General features: G+C 46.1%; 1 protein-coding gene across 3 annotated transcripts in view; it reads left to right on the forward strand.

Moving 5' to 3' along the window:
* MYO5B (myosin VB) overlaps positions 1 to 14,854 on the forward strand; it is a 241,397-nt gene that overhangs the window by 211,062 nt on the left and 15,481 nt on the right. For all 3 annotated transcript variants that reach the window (XM_081319235.1, XM_081319237.1, XM_081319236.1), the window contains 2 exons: positions 2,208 to 2,308; positions 12,537 to 12,735. In XM_081319235.1, the coding sequence (XP_081175361.1) occupies positions 2,208 to 2,308; positions 12,537 to 12,735 (300 nt within the window). The remainder of the gene's footprint in view (positions 1 to 2,207; positions 2,309 to 12,536; positions 12,736 to 14,854) is intronic.

Here is a 14,854-nt window from a genome sequence, read left to right on the forward strand (position 1 = left end):
CCATGTGACAGACTATGAGTTGGCAGATGTCAAGTTTAGCAGGGATGCTTAATTTTGATTCCTGCCTTGAGCAGTGGCTTGGCACCTGGGGTTTAAATAGCCCATTACGATTCTGTGACAAGGAAGCTGGAAGGCCTGGAAATCCATGTGACGAACGGAGGATTCCTGGGCCAGTCTTGGCCAAGACTTGGGTCTGGTCTAGAAACGTAGTTCTAGGTTGGTTCAGGAGGAAGAAATTAGCCGCTTTGGAGGTAGAGCCGTGCTAGGGTGTTTCTATTTCTCTTTCATGAGGGAAGTTTGGGCTGTCAAAAGATTTCAGTCAAGACCCAGTTGTTTCCCCCAGAAGGTTGACCAAGTGCAAGAAAAGCTTAGTTTACATCAGGGCTCTCCAAACTTGGCAACTTTAAGACTTGCGGACTGCAACTCCCAGAATTCCTCAGCAACCAGGTTGGCTGGGAAATTCTGAGAATTGAAGTCCACAAGTCGTAAAGTGGCCAGCTTTGGAGAGCCCGGCGTTTATCAGCTTCTCCCTTGAACTCACTTGGGAAAATTCTCCCTCTATTCTAAAGACCTTCCTTCCAGCTGATCAAACGATGGGCATGTTGACAGTATGATCTTTAAAAACGATGGCACTGCAAAACATAAATAAACTGAAGTGAAAGGAAAAGAAATTTCCACAGGCGAAAACCTGGCATTCTATTAACCAACCAGTTTCAGTTACCACCATCGCTAACTTCAAATGAAGTGCAAGTGTCAGTAAAAATGATTCGTATTTCAAAGAACTTGCATTGGGAGAATGTTGAGTCAAAAGTCTTGAATCAGGGAAATGCACGGGCCAGAGAAGAAAACCAAATGAATTTGTATTTTTAAAAAGGCATATAAACAATAAAGTTATTATTATAAATAATACATTTTAATAATAAGCTATTGTTTAAGTTATCAACTACTGTGCAAATATCAGAGCAAGATTGTGTTCAAAGTCCAGAGTCACTTTGGATAGTGGGGTGAGCGGAGATAGATATATAAATATGTTAGCAAACATTGTGCTGATTGAAAAAAATGCCTAATGCAGCTAGTAAAATGAATTGGATGTTAATTGATTTGCTTATCCTTAGGCTTATCCTAAGGCAATATCCAAGTTAATCCTTCTCCTGAATTATAAGAAGCGCAGTCTTCCACAATATTTGACCTGATGTTTCTCATTTTCTAAAGCTTTTTTCTAGCTCTGGGAGATTGTCAGAATTGTGATGGATGTGAAGAATTAATATTTGGATTACTTTACAGAATTTCTACTTTAGGGTTGCATCTCAGGATTATTATTATTTTTTAAAATAGAATAGAAGAGGAAGGAATATAAGCTACACGAGTAAAATTCTGCCAAGTGTCACTTTTCTCTATCTGCAACAGTTGAACTAACACAAAGACTAATTTCTGAGAATGAGTTTGGCTATACCTGGTATATTTCCTCCAGCACTGTGATGAATTTTATAACTTTCCCCATTTCACTTTCAGTCCTAGAAGGGGGTGCAGTGGCTACGTGGTTAAAGATGCTGAGCTTGTCAGGTGGTTGAAGGCATGCAATTGCGAGTAGATAAATAGGTACCACTTTGGTGGAAAAGTAACAACATTCCGTGCGCCTTTGGTGTACAGCCATGCTGGTCACAGGACCACGGAAAACATTTTTGGACTCCCTTGGCCAAAAAACAGAGATGCGCGCTGCCTCTGGAGTTGGGCACGGCCGGACAGGGAAAGCTTCACCCTTAGATCCCAGCGCTGTTCTGTCCCCGATGTCTGCTCCTTATAAGCTGGCAAACCCACTTGATTGCATGTTAGTATCATACATTCCTGCTCCTAAATTTGGGAGCAGTAATTTTGTGACATGAATTATTCGGAATATTTCAACAGACAGAGAATCTTCACTGCTCTCTTTAAAATGCAGGATTATTTAGAGGAAAGGGAAGAGAATTAAACCAGCATAAATGAAATAGAATTTTTTTTTATCTATCCCCAGTCCCCCCCCCCTCTCTCTCTCTCTCTCTCTAACTTCCTTTAGGTTGTATTACTTGGGCTTTTTCTGTTGGCTTTCATTTATTTTGTGGCTATTGTAAATGTGCTTGCAAACCCAAATTAGTGCATGCACAATCAACGTTATCAAAAATAGCAATAATTTATGAGGCAAAATATTGATCTTTTGACTTTTTTTTAAGGAATCAAACCTCAGCATGCAAACCAGCTGGCCCAATAGTGACAAGCACATGGATCCAGAAGATGCGATTGAGGCCTATCATGGAATGTGTGAAACAAATCGGTAAGCTGTCTTGACCTACCCATTATGAAAGACCAGAAAAATTAGAATTGGGGCCTCCTTAAATTCATTTAAACTATTTAAATTAATTGGAAGGAGTGTCACCAGAGCAGATAATCAACATTGAGAGTACTGTTAAAGAAACATGCATTACTCCCGCTTGTAAAAACATCTCCTATATACACACTGGGCTGTCTGGGCTGTGCCTGTTTGTGGACATGTAATATTTCATGAAGGGACGCGGGGGCTCAGTGGGTTAGGACGCTGAGCTTGTGGATCAGAAGGTCGGCAGTTTGACAGGTCGAATCCCGAGTGCCGCGTAGCAGAGTGAGCGCCTGTTACTCGTCCCAGCTTCTGCCAACCTAGCAGTTCGAAAGCACGTAAAAAAGCTAGTAGAAAAATAGGGACCACTATGGTGGGAAGGTAACAGCGCTCCGTGCGCCTTTGGCGTCTAGTCATGCCGGCCACATGACCACGGAGACGTCCTCGGACAAGCGCTGGCTCTTCGGCTTTGAAACGGAGATGAGCACTGGCCCCTAGAGTCGGAAACGACTAGCACACACGTGCGGGGGAACCTTTACCTTTACCTTTAATATTTCATGAAGACGTGTCTTCATATGGCTAATCTTCTTGTGTTGTGAGGAACTTCTGGAGAACTTTTTTTGCCGTGTCGTAACAACCATCCTGTGGTAAATAGTAAGAGGAACAGAATTCTTTTTAAATCTCACTATGGAGAAAAGTTTACAAACTTAAGTGTACTAAAGGTTCTTTTCAAAAGGCAACCGGACTTTCTTGATTTTTTCCTTGAAGACATTTTGCTTTTCATCCAAGAAGCTTCTTCGGTTCTGAGCTAGGCTAGTGCCTGAACCGCTAGATTTCTCTCATCCATTTTAGTGACATTGAAAGGTAGCTGTTTCTGAACCAAGGATCTCACCTAGAACCTTGAAAAGAACAAAACCTGGAACCTTTTCCTGAAAAACATCCGTGTTCACTACTTTCAGTGGAGAAGTTTCAGTCTGTATTCTTTTGATTGTTGTTTGGGGTGTCAACCTTGTAAAATACGGAAACAAAGCAAATCTATAGCTAACGTCGTCCCTAGCCATTTCTTCTCTGTGAATGTTAGTTATTCCCTTGTATAGTGACTTTTCTTTTGTTGGCCTATAATTCTCTCTCCTTCTTGCTCACATATTTGTCCCTGTGCTACAGTTATCTTGGTCAACTCTGCAAACATTTTTTTGGCCGAGTTTTCCCTCACATTGACATGCAATGCATTCACAGCCCTGTTCACTTCTGGATTCCCAAGTGCTGAGTCTAGGCAAAATGACAATCACATCATCAGAATCACCGGTCTTTTCAAACTGACCTTGTTCCCCTCATATATTCAGAACCACGATATTTCTTAAATGGTGGCATACTAAAACTGAGATTGATTGAATCTGTTCACCCATTCCTGTGGCCAACATGCTTTCCAGGACTTCCTCCTTTTCCCAATTCGTGGTCACGTGAGGTCCTCACTTAACAACCCACAAAGTCCTCAGGTTACGACAGCAACAGGGACTGCCAGGATTGCCACCACAAAGCAATGAGGCCACATAACCCATGATCTCCTGCTTTCTAGCCTGGTGCCTTCGCCACTAGACCCAACTGGCAAAGCCTTTAGGTCCCAAAGCTGAGAGGGCTTGCTTTGAAACGGTTCCCTGGACCGTCAGTTTGTAGCAGTGAACGTTTGCGCTCGAGGTGAACTGCCTCTATTTAACGTCTTCTGCAGTCGAGCTTTCAGGCCGCGAAGGATGTACATTTATTGAAAAACCTGAAACTTTTTCTACGACTGTATTTTAGGATAGTGGGGAACTTCTCCCCCACTTAGAATGAATTAAAGCAGGGGTCTTCCAACGTGGCCCTTTTATGACTTGTGAACTTCAACTCCCAGAATTCCTCAGCCAGGCACACTGGCTGAGGAATTCTGGGAGTTGAAGTCCACAACTCATAAAAGGGCCAAGTTGGGAGACCCCCTGAATTAAAGTGTCACATGTGAAGCCTGTAACCTGAGGTCTTATTCCTCAATTCTTCTGGTCATATCACAGATCTCCTACATTGCAGTTACTCAATCTGGGTTATGCTGATCATGCAAACTGTAATGTCTGCAGTGGGTTCCCGGTAATGAGGACAGCAGGCTCGGATACGATCAGCTGTTTATTATCTCCACAGGAACAACAAGCAGGCTTTTGAACCCCCTTATATAGTGGTGCCGGCGAGCCTCTGGCCAATCCCCGCTCGCGAATTCTCCCGCCGTTATGGTTTTATCCAATCCGTGCGGACTGCGTGCGCAGCTGTCAATTTCAGCTGTCATCGGTAGCCGCATGTGGAGCTGTCAGCTGTCAAAAAGCTGTCACTTGCGTTTCTTTAAGTTTAACAGTGTTTAACTCACATGTATTACACAAACCATGGCTGGCTGGGACCACACCAGTATTTTGATGTACCCGTGCACATTGGGCCATTGTGAAGATCTTTGAAAATACCCTTATTCAAGTTCAGCTTTCCAAGACAGGCCTTGCCCTCTGTTGCCGTGAAAGATGCCTGGAACCCAGCTTTCCACGTTTAGTCAGTACAGTACACAGGTAGTCCTCAGCTTATGACCGTAGTTGAGACTGGAATTACAATCATAAATCATGAGGGTCATTAAACAGGTCACCAAGTGACTGCACCTGCTTTTGTGACATTTTTTTTTGCAATGATTGTTAAGCAAATGCTGCAGTTGTTAAACCACAGGCCCTGAGTGACAGCCATAGTTATTAAGCAAACCCATTTTCCCCAGTGGGCATTTTTTGGCAGAACCCAGAAGTAAAAACCAAATACCAGTAAAAAAAAAAAAAAGCCAAGTATTGCATTTAGGTGACCGTGGGATGCTACAAATAGCTTACAGACGTGAGCCAGTTGCAAACGCTCAAAATGCAGTCATGTGATTGCAAAGAATGTACAGCCATCGGATCTTCAAAAATGGGCCGTAAGCAGCTCTGCAGAGGTCCATCCTAACTCCGAACAGCAAGCGGTTATTAAGCGAGGACTAGTTGTGTAGATGTATGTGGAATTCTTTGATAGAATTAGTGTAGACGCGTAACTTAACACGAAGAGGGGTGATCCCAGAGAACAAACGGTCAACAGAAAGTCAGCAGACTGCAAATAAATACCAAACTTTTGATACCACACATAAACGATTGATTGAATAATTGAGTAAAAATAAGCAGCTTATCATAGCACTGGATTTTTGAAAAGTTATCAAAGCTTATCAAATTGAATAGCTTATCAAAGCAGGACAAAATGACACGGGGCGATTAAATTGCCCCCTTATCTTTCTGTTATCTAGCCGCTTCAGGGTGACTGTCAAGGTACACGTAATATTCCGGGAGAAGGCGTTCTTCTTCGGTCTTTCCCTTGCAATCTGCTGGCAGGGAGCTCAGTAACCGGCTCCCAGTATTTCCCAGTAATGTTTATTGGGTCGATTCTATCTCCAAATGCTTTGATTGTGCTTGCAGTGGGCATTTCCCTCGCAGGGGTCTTCGCTTCGCTTTCCTATGATCCTCCTTCGGTACAGTAAGTTTATCTGGTGGTTCTAAAACAGGGCTGGGGAACGATGGTCCTTTCACGACTTGTGGCCTTCGACTCCCAGAATCCCTGAGCCAGCAAGCACGGAACTCTGGGAGTTGAAGTCCACAGGTCACAAAAGGGCCGCCGTCCCCCAGGCAAGCGCACTCATCCATAGGTGTGGGATGGAACCGCTTGCCCCCGGCCGGCGCCCTGCCGCCCACTTGCCCTGGGACAACTCGCTGGCTGCGGGACAATTCAACAAATACAAAAGTTACATTAATTGTGGCCAATAATGGTAACACAAAGAAAGTCGATCCAGAAATGCAAAAGTTACAATAACGTCAACGAAGGCGTGTTTACCAATAATAAAAGGAACTGAATGAAACAATTAATGCAGCATTGACTTGTCCCACGGCGATGGATTGCAGCCAGTTGGCTGGGGCAGGTTGTCCCCCCCCCAGCTGAGCCCTGGGAGCAGAAGGGCAGGTAGCAGTCTCAGCTGTGGGTCCTGCTTGCAGGTTTGTGAATCGGCCAGCACGCTTGCCACCGAGGCCTCCTTCCTCCCTCTGATCTGCATCTGACTCTCCCTTTTTCTCTTCGCTGTCTCTCCTCCTCCTCTTCCTCCCCTTGCCCGGCCCTTTCTTTCTAGCAAGACTGAGGATTGGGGCTACCTGAACGAAGATGGAGAGCTCGGCTTGGCCTACCAGGGTCTAAAGCAAGTAGCCAGGTCAAATATATATATATATTTTTTCTCCTTTTCCTGCTCTTTGGGGGCTTTCACGGTCTTTCCCTCCCTCGCTTTTCCCTTGTGCTAGAAATGGGTGCAGTTCACAGGCTTCTCCTAAAGACCAGGAGTCCCTTGGGGCCTGGCCAGCCACTGGCTGCCTTAATCACAAGGTAACAATTGACACAGCTTGGTAAAAAACAGGTAGTTCTCGACTTACGACCACAGTGGAGCCCCCAAATTTCCCTTGCTAAGCAAGACAGCTCTTAAGTGAGTTTTGTCCCATTTTACAATCTTTCTTGCCGTAGTCGTTAAATGAATCGCTGCAGTTGTTAAGTTAGTAACATGGTTGTTAAGCGAATCTGGGATTGACTTTGCTTGTCAGAAAGTTACAAAAGTGGATCGGGTGACCCTGGGACGCTGCAGCCGTCATAAGTACGAGTCAGTTGCCGAGTGTCCGGATTCGGATCACTTGTCCACAGGGATGCTGCAACAGTCGCAAGTGTGAAAAACAGTCGTCAATCACTTTTTTCAGTGCCACTGTTGCTTAGGACAGTCACTAAGCGAGTGGCTGTAAGTTGAGGACTACCTATCCAGAAGCTGTGAATGAATGTTGGTTAGATGAGCCAGCGGACAAGTTGATGTGGTTTTTTTTCACGTGAGAACGGCCCCCTCTTGAGCTGACTGCCGAAGCAGAGGGGGCCTTGCCAGAATTGCCTTGAATTTCCAAACCATGAACTGCGTGGGCTATTTTAATTGTGCACCCACAGGACGCATCAGCTACTGCTCGATGTGTTGTCTGTCAGATCAGCCATCCATACGCAGGCGGCCCTCATTTAACAACCACAATTAGGGCAGTTGTTAAGCGAAGCAGTCACTAAGTGGAACTGACTGTGCTTATGATTTTACTTCAGCTTTCCCTTGTCCTTACACACCTGATTATAAACGCAAGAATTGTTTGTAAAGTTACTTTTTCGCCACTGTCGTAAGAGCAAACAGTCACTAAAAGAGGACTAAACTGTACTCTTATTGCCCGCAGTATTCTAAGTAAACATAGAATGGATATTTAATCAAAAAGTTCAATCAGCATGAAGACTTCAGGCTTTAGGGCTTCTGTGCATGCTAGAGAGAGAGAGCTGGGGGGTACGTTATGCCCTTATCAAACCGGAGTTTTCCACAAGGCCTGCAGACCCGGCCCTGGAGCCAATTCTAGCTTGTGGCCAGAGTATCTGCCTGCATGTTAGCCTGGATTAGTTAGATTTTTCTCAACCAAGTCTTCATATTTTCAAATGTGCATTTAAAGCACCTTGGTTGCCATCAACATTAATAAGTGAAAAGGCCCTACTTTTTCCCCAGCTGCATTTATTTTCAGCTGAGATAGAAGATAACGTTTATTTGAGGTCTAAAGAGTTATGCAGTCAGGAGTGCTGTATGTCTGTAATTTAAATCCAACGACATCCATCCATCCCATAAATGCAAACCAGTAGATTTTAGGATAAATAGCGTGCATTGAGGATACGTTATGTTGTTGCTCAGTTAATAGACTTTTCAAACAAAAAAAATTAAAATGGCTTTTCTTAACATCCATTTTTTAATACTTGCCTGCATCAGTCTTTCTGTTGCAATTTATCATTTTGCATAGCTATACAAATGGGTACCGTTTAACTCAGCGCTCTGCCATTTTCAGTTTGATATGGTAGTAAAGTAAAAGAAAAAACAACAACCATTTATCTTCAAAAACAAAAACTTATTAGTTGTTCCTCTGACACAAACATTTTACATGCCGTGGAGATGTTAAGTATGAAGCCTCAGATCAATGTTTAAGTAACTCTATTTGGAGTTGACATTATTTTCATTATTTCAGCTAAGGGAAAGAAAGGGGTATTTATTTCTAGCAGTTTGCTAGAAAAAGTATGCGATTTATTTATCACTCCTTTTCAAGGAACCTGTAAGCTGTCTTGTAATTCATCCCAAGGCAACAACAAAGCAGCAAAACACAGACGACACAAGGGGATCAGAGCTGGAACAGAACGTCTCGTGCTTAGGATATAATTCAGAGTCAGTCTCACCACAGAGAGGGGAGTCTTATCCCAGGGACCGAGGGGAAACCTTTGCAGAAGTTCCTTTTTCCCAGAGGAAAATGAAAAAAAAAAATCAGATTTTCCTGCCGGAGCGTGAAACGGGAGCGGTATGGAGAGACGTCCAAGCTTAGGGTGTGTTTGTAAGAGGCAGAGCTTATACAAGTAATCCTCGACTTACGGCCAAAATTGAGCCCAACATTTCCATTGCTAAGCAAGACAGTTGTTAAAGTGAGCCTTGCCCCATTTTGCGACCTTTCTCTCCACAGTTGTTAAGTGAATCACTGCAGTTGTTAAGTGGCTCTGGCTTCCCCAGGGGGATCCCGTGACCTCAGGATGCTGCGACCGTCATAAATACGAGTCAATGGCCAAGCCTCTGGATTTTGATCAAGTGACTGGGGGGGGGGCTGCAGTGGCCTCAGTGGTGAAAAAAGGTCGTAACCCTTTTATTTTAGTGCTGTTTCAACTTTGAATGGTCACCAAATCAGTGGTTGTAAGTTGAGGACTAAAGAAAAGAAGAAACAGGGGAGACATGATATCAGTGTTCCAGTATCTGAGGGGCTGCCACAAAGAAGAGGAGGGGGTCACGTTATTCTCCAAAGCACCAGAGGGCAGGACGAGAAAAAATAGTTGGAAACTGACCAAAGAGAGAAGCAGCCTGGAATTAAGGAGAAAGTTCCTGACAGGGAGGACAATCAACCAGTGGAACAGAAGTTGCCTCCAGAAATCGTGGGCGCTCCATCACTGGAGATTATTAAGAAGAGGCTGGACAGTCACTTGTCTGAGATGGTACAGGTTCTCCTGCTTGAGCCGGGGGCTGGACTAGAAGACCTCCAAGGTCCCTTCCAGCTCTATTCTATTCTAAATGGCAGGCGTGCGTGCCCGCCGTTCTCACAACTGGAGCTGTGTGGGCACTCTTGCCCACCACTTGCCCACCATCCCTTCCCCCCCCCCCGGGTCGGTCCGCAAAGCCGTTGGGGAACTCTGGCAGGGAGGAGGAGGAGGAGGAGGAAGAAAGGCAGCGGGAGCCCTTGAGCAGACTCACCGCCAGCCCCGGCCTTTGCTGCAGACCAGACACCTGCACAATTTGTAGCAGGGTTTACGGGCAGCCCCCAGTTAACAACCGTTGGTTTAGAAGTTGCAACGGCATTGAAAAAAGTGACTTAGGGCCATTTTTCACACTTACGACCGTTGCAGCCTCCTCCACAGCCACGTGATCAGAACTCAGGTGCTTGGCAACCTGCATGTATTTATGACGGTCGCAGCGTGTCCCGGGGGTGTGTGTGTCCCCTTTTGCGACCTTCTAGCCATCAGAGTCAATGGGGAAACCGGATTCACGCAACAAGTGCAGTGATTCACAACCGCTGTGGCGAGAAAAGTCCTAAAGTTGAGCAAAATTCACTTAAATGCTTAGCTGTGGAAATTTTGGCATCAATTGTGGTCGTAAGTCAAGGACCACCTGTATAACCTGAGACCGCAGGTGTGTTTAAACGTTTATTTCGCATTGCAATTTCTCCATGAATGAAAAACTCCAAGTGCATCGTTTCTCCTCTGTCGAGAGAATTTAGGGAAAATTGGGGAGGGGGGGCTGTTTCGTGTTGGGGGAGGGGAGAACTTCAAGATGGCGGGCCGGGCTCAAAATACGAGAGCCGTTTCTGCTCAGCAGCCGAGCTTTTAAGAGGTTCTTGGAAAAGAGTTGAAAAAGGGTTCAGGGGGCAGAGATTTCATCTCAGGCAAGCTGTAATTGGTACCTTTTAAAAATCAATTTAGCTCACCAAATGTTAAGCTTTTCCTCAGGCACACAGGAGGAGGGCTGGAACCTTTTGGGCGATGAATCGGCGTAGGTGGAGACGGATCCAGAAAGGCAAAGAGCTCCTCCAAATGCACTTTCTTCCTTACTTCATCATCATCATCCTGCAGAATACATGGAAACGGGCGTGTATTTGGGGGGGGGGGAAATCCCCTCCATTTTGTCACAGAAAGAAACACCGTTTCAATTTCCTTGGTTCGTTCTTTCTGGCTTTTCATTCTGTTCCTTCCTTCCCCTTTTAATATGCCTCATGCCTCATTTTAAAACCAAGTCTTTTCTTTTTTTCTTTTTTTTTTTTGCTATATAAAAAGACCAGTTTTTGGAATTCATAAAGTTGTTCTTAGCTGGGAATGTCTTAAAGGGAGCCCAGAAATGATTTTGGTGGGGGAAGAAAGGGACCATTTAAGACAGTTGCCTACCGATTCTGATGCGTAAAGTAAGTAGGACGATAGCTTTGGGGAAGCCGGATTAAATGGTGAACTCCGAACGCTTTTTTTATTTTTGTTAAGTTTTGTTTCTGGGATGAGAATCTTTTTCAAATGAGGGAGGGGGAGAGCAAAGGACTCCAGGGGTGGAGGGTTTCAGAAGTCTGCAATCTGGACCATGCCCCCCCCCAACCTCCGAGGTTGTAGGTTGGGGACACTCGGCAAATGTCCTTGGGGTGTTATTATTCCTTTGGCCTCTTCAGATTCTCCAGCTAAGTAGAGAGGTGGGACGTAAACCCAAATAAATAGCCAAGGCCGCTAATTCTCATGGACTGGCTACCTGGCAGCCAAAACTGACGTGAAGAAAGTCAGGTGTGGTAGCGACCCAGCAAGCAGGCAGCACAATATAACCAGTGGGAGCCTCCTTCACAATTTGTAGTTCCAGATGTAAGCCTTCCACACCATTACGCATGTGAATGATGAGTGTGGGCAGCCATTCGGTGCTAATGTGAACAGCGGTTCTGTCTGAAAAGAAAAGGTTCCGAGATACGTGAGGGTTTGGGTTGGGTTCAAGCCTGCCTTGACTCCCGGAGACTTCCTGGAGAAGGCCCTGAGTTTCCTTGGAAAGGTTTTTGGAAGTGGTTTGCCCTTCTCGACTTCTTCCTGGGGGGGGTGAGGGGGGGGGCGAGGGAAAAGTTCTGGCCCAAGGTGGCCCAGAAGGCTGCATCTCAGGCAAGACTGGAACTTGGCATCTCTTGGTTTCTCACCCAGGGCCTTTCCCAACTATACCGGTCTGTTTTCCCCTATGGCTATGTAAAATAAATGCATACAGGTAGTCCTCGCCTCACGACCACAGTTGGGCCCCATGTTTCTGTTGCTAAGCAGAACAGTTGTTATGTGAGCTTTGATCCATTTTACGACCTTGCTTGCCACAGTTGCTAAGCGAATCACTGCAGTGGTTAAGTTAGCTACACGGTTGTTAAGTGAATCTGGCTTCCCCATTGCCTTTGCTTGTCAGAAGGTCACAAAAGGGGATCGCATAACCCGGAAGGTTGCAGCTATCACAAACACGTGCCCGTTGCCAAGCATCTGTATTTCGATCATGTGACCGTGGGGAGGCTGCAACAGTCATAAGGGTGAAAAACGGTCGTAAGCAGCGGTGGGATTCAGCCGGTTCGCACCACTTCGGTAGCTCATTTTTTGTTGCCCAGGCCCAGAACGGACTTCCGGAAGCGGCATCCACACAGAGAACTGGTTGTTCCCGTATTTGAATCCCACCACTGGTCGTACGTCACTTTTTTTAGTGCTGTTGTAACTCTGAACGGTCACTAAACGAACTGTCGTAAGTCAAGGGCTGCCCGTAGACAACGTAAATCAGCGAGGCTACACATTTACCGTTCACACGGTGCAAAAGCCGCTTGGCAGGTGTCTTTTGCTACCTAAGACCTGCCCACGACGGTTCCTTCCAGGCCTTTGGCCTGTGAATCCGAGCGAGCCCTGGTGCCTCATGCATTGACAGAGGCACCCTGGCAGCCTCTGGGCGTCTGAAGGACCTACTATCGCTTGAGGGACGGATGTCCTCACCTTTCTTGTTTCCCCCCCCCTCCAGGCTCCTTGAGGCTCAGCTCCAGGACCAGAGAAGGGAGTACGAAGAAGAAATAGAAGCCCTGAAGGACCAGATGGAGGCCCTGAAGGAGGCCCTGGAGAAACAGCACGAACTCTTCCTCCAGACGCTCCAGTTGTCGCCGGAAGCCCAGGTGGAGTTTGGCATCCAGCAGGAAATCTCCCGGCTGACCAGCGAGAACCTGGTATGGCGGACGAGCGGAAGGGCAGGGTTGTTCCTGTTGCGGGTGACAATGCCTTGTTTGAAAGACAGGTGCCCGACTCCTCAGTCAAAAAGTCCTCCAGGGTGGCCTTCACGGGTTAGCCAGACCTGCTCGTAGATGTAGAGTCGTAGGTGTATGAGACGTTGCTCGTAGAGAAGAGCAGCTAAGATGATCCAAGGCCTGGAGACTAAAAGATACGAAGGACGGCTGCGGGAATTGGCTAGTTCAGAGAAAAGAAGGACTGGGGGAGATAGGATAGCAGCGTTTCAGTATTTGAGGGGCTGCCCCAAAGAAGAGGCGGGCAAATTATTTTCCAAAGCACCCAAAGGCAGGACAAGAAACAACGGATGGAAAGTAATCAAAGAGAGAAGCAACCTAGAACTAAGGAGAGATTTCCTAACAATGAGAACAATTACCCAGTGGGACGGAAGTTGCCTTCAGAAGTGGACAGCCACTTGTCTGAAATGGTCTAGGGTCTCCTACCTGGGCAGGGGCTGGGCTTGAAGACCTCCAAGGTCCTCTGTATTCTGTGTGTGCGGTCCAAAAGAGCCACGGAGCGGGAGGAAGGAAGATAAATGCAAAATCAGGAGCTTCTCCAGAGCTTTGGGTAGAAGAGTTTCCTACAGCTGACGGCTTTTGACCCCCCCCCCCCGTTGCCCAGTAGCCCCTTGTGAAGCTTAGGCTGCGCCCCCGCCCCCGCCCCGATGCTCCTGGAGAAAGCTTGCCTAGTGGGGAGAGGGAGAGAGACCCTAACCGTCAGAAGGACGGAATGGTAAGCTAACTTTGATTCCCAACCAAGACAGTTTATCATTTGCCACCCTTGTTGATCCCTTTTTGTAAAAGCAACAGAAAACACAAACTTTAAGCATGTATTTTAATATGAATGTTTTATTGGGTACGGGGAGGTTTAAGCCTTAAGGCTTGAATTAACAAAATTCACTAAATGATGCTGATGTTTGGATCCGGGTCTGAGTCTGAGAGGTTTCCTTGGGTCAGTCTATTTTTAGATAATAAAATGGACAAAAATAACGTTTCCCTGTGGGAATGTGCTTAACGTGCCTTCTGGATATAGAACAGCACTGCATGGGAGCAGCAAGAAAAGCAGTGCTGCCGTGGTGGAATGGAATGGAATAGAATAGAAGCTGGAAGGGATCCTGGAGGTCTTCTAGTCCAGCCCCCCACTCAAGCAGGAGAACCTACACCGTCTCAGACCAGTGGCTGTCCGGTCTCTTCTCAAAAACCTCCAGTGATGCAGCGCCCACGATTTCTGGTGGCAACTTCTGTTCCACTGGTTGATTGTCCTCACCGTCAGGAAGTTTCTCCTTAGTTCCAGGTTGCTCCTCTCTCCGGTCAGTTTCCATCCGTGGTTTCTCCTCCTGCCCTCGGGTGCTTTGGAGAATAGTTTGGGTGATAGCCTGGCAAGGAACAATTTTCGATGAATTTTCAGCAGCTTTGTCTGCATTCGAGGCGCATCTCCTCCTGAATGCCCTTGGCAGAGGGACAGAGAGTCCTCGTCTTACGATCACAGCTGAGGCCAGAATTTCCGTTCCTAAGCAAGGCAGTTGTGAGTTGCACTTAATTTTATGACCTTTTTTGCCACGGTTGTTAAGCAAATCACTGAAATTGTTAAGTGGATCGTGCAGTCGTTAAGCAGATCCAGCTTACCCCATTGACTTTGCTTGTCAAAAGCCGGCTAGGAAGATCACAAATAGCGATCAAGTGTCACTGGGACACTGCAGGCGTCATAAATACCCGCCAATTGCCCAAATTTTGATCACGTAACCATAAGGATACTGCAACAGTTGTCAGTGTAAGCTACTTTTCCCAGTGCTGTTATAACTTTGAACGCTTGCTAAATGAACAGTTGTAAATTGAGGACTATCTGTAAAGGGCCAAAACATGTCCTCCAACTAGCAGAACCTTCTGTAAACGTGGGATCCTTGGAGCATCACTTTACAATCGGAGACATTTACGTTGAGTTTAGTTTCCGCCTCAGACAGTTCCTTGTGGAAAATCGGCCTGCTCACTTCATGTGTGAGTGAGTCGCTGTTATTGAAACCCCCAAAAAGGGTCAGTCCGATAATTGGCCAAAATGTGCTGT

The sequence above is a fragment of the Vipera berus genome (genome assembly GCF_964194415.1).
Source record: "Vipera berus genome assembly, chromosome: 2".
NCBI classification, from domain to species: domain Eukaryota; kingdom Metazoa; phylum Chordata; class Lepidosauria; order Squamata; family Viperidae; genus Vipera; species Vipera berus.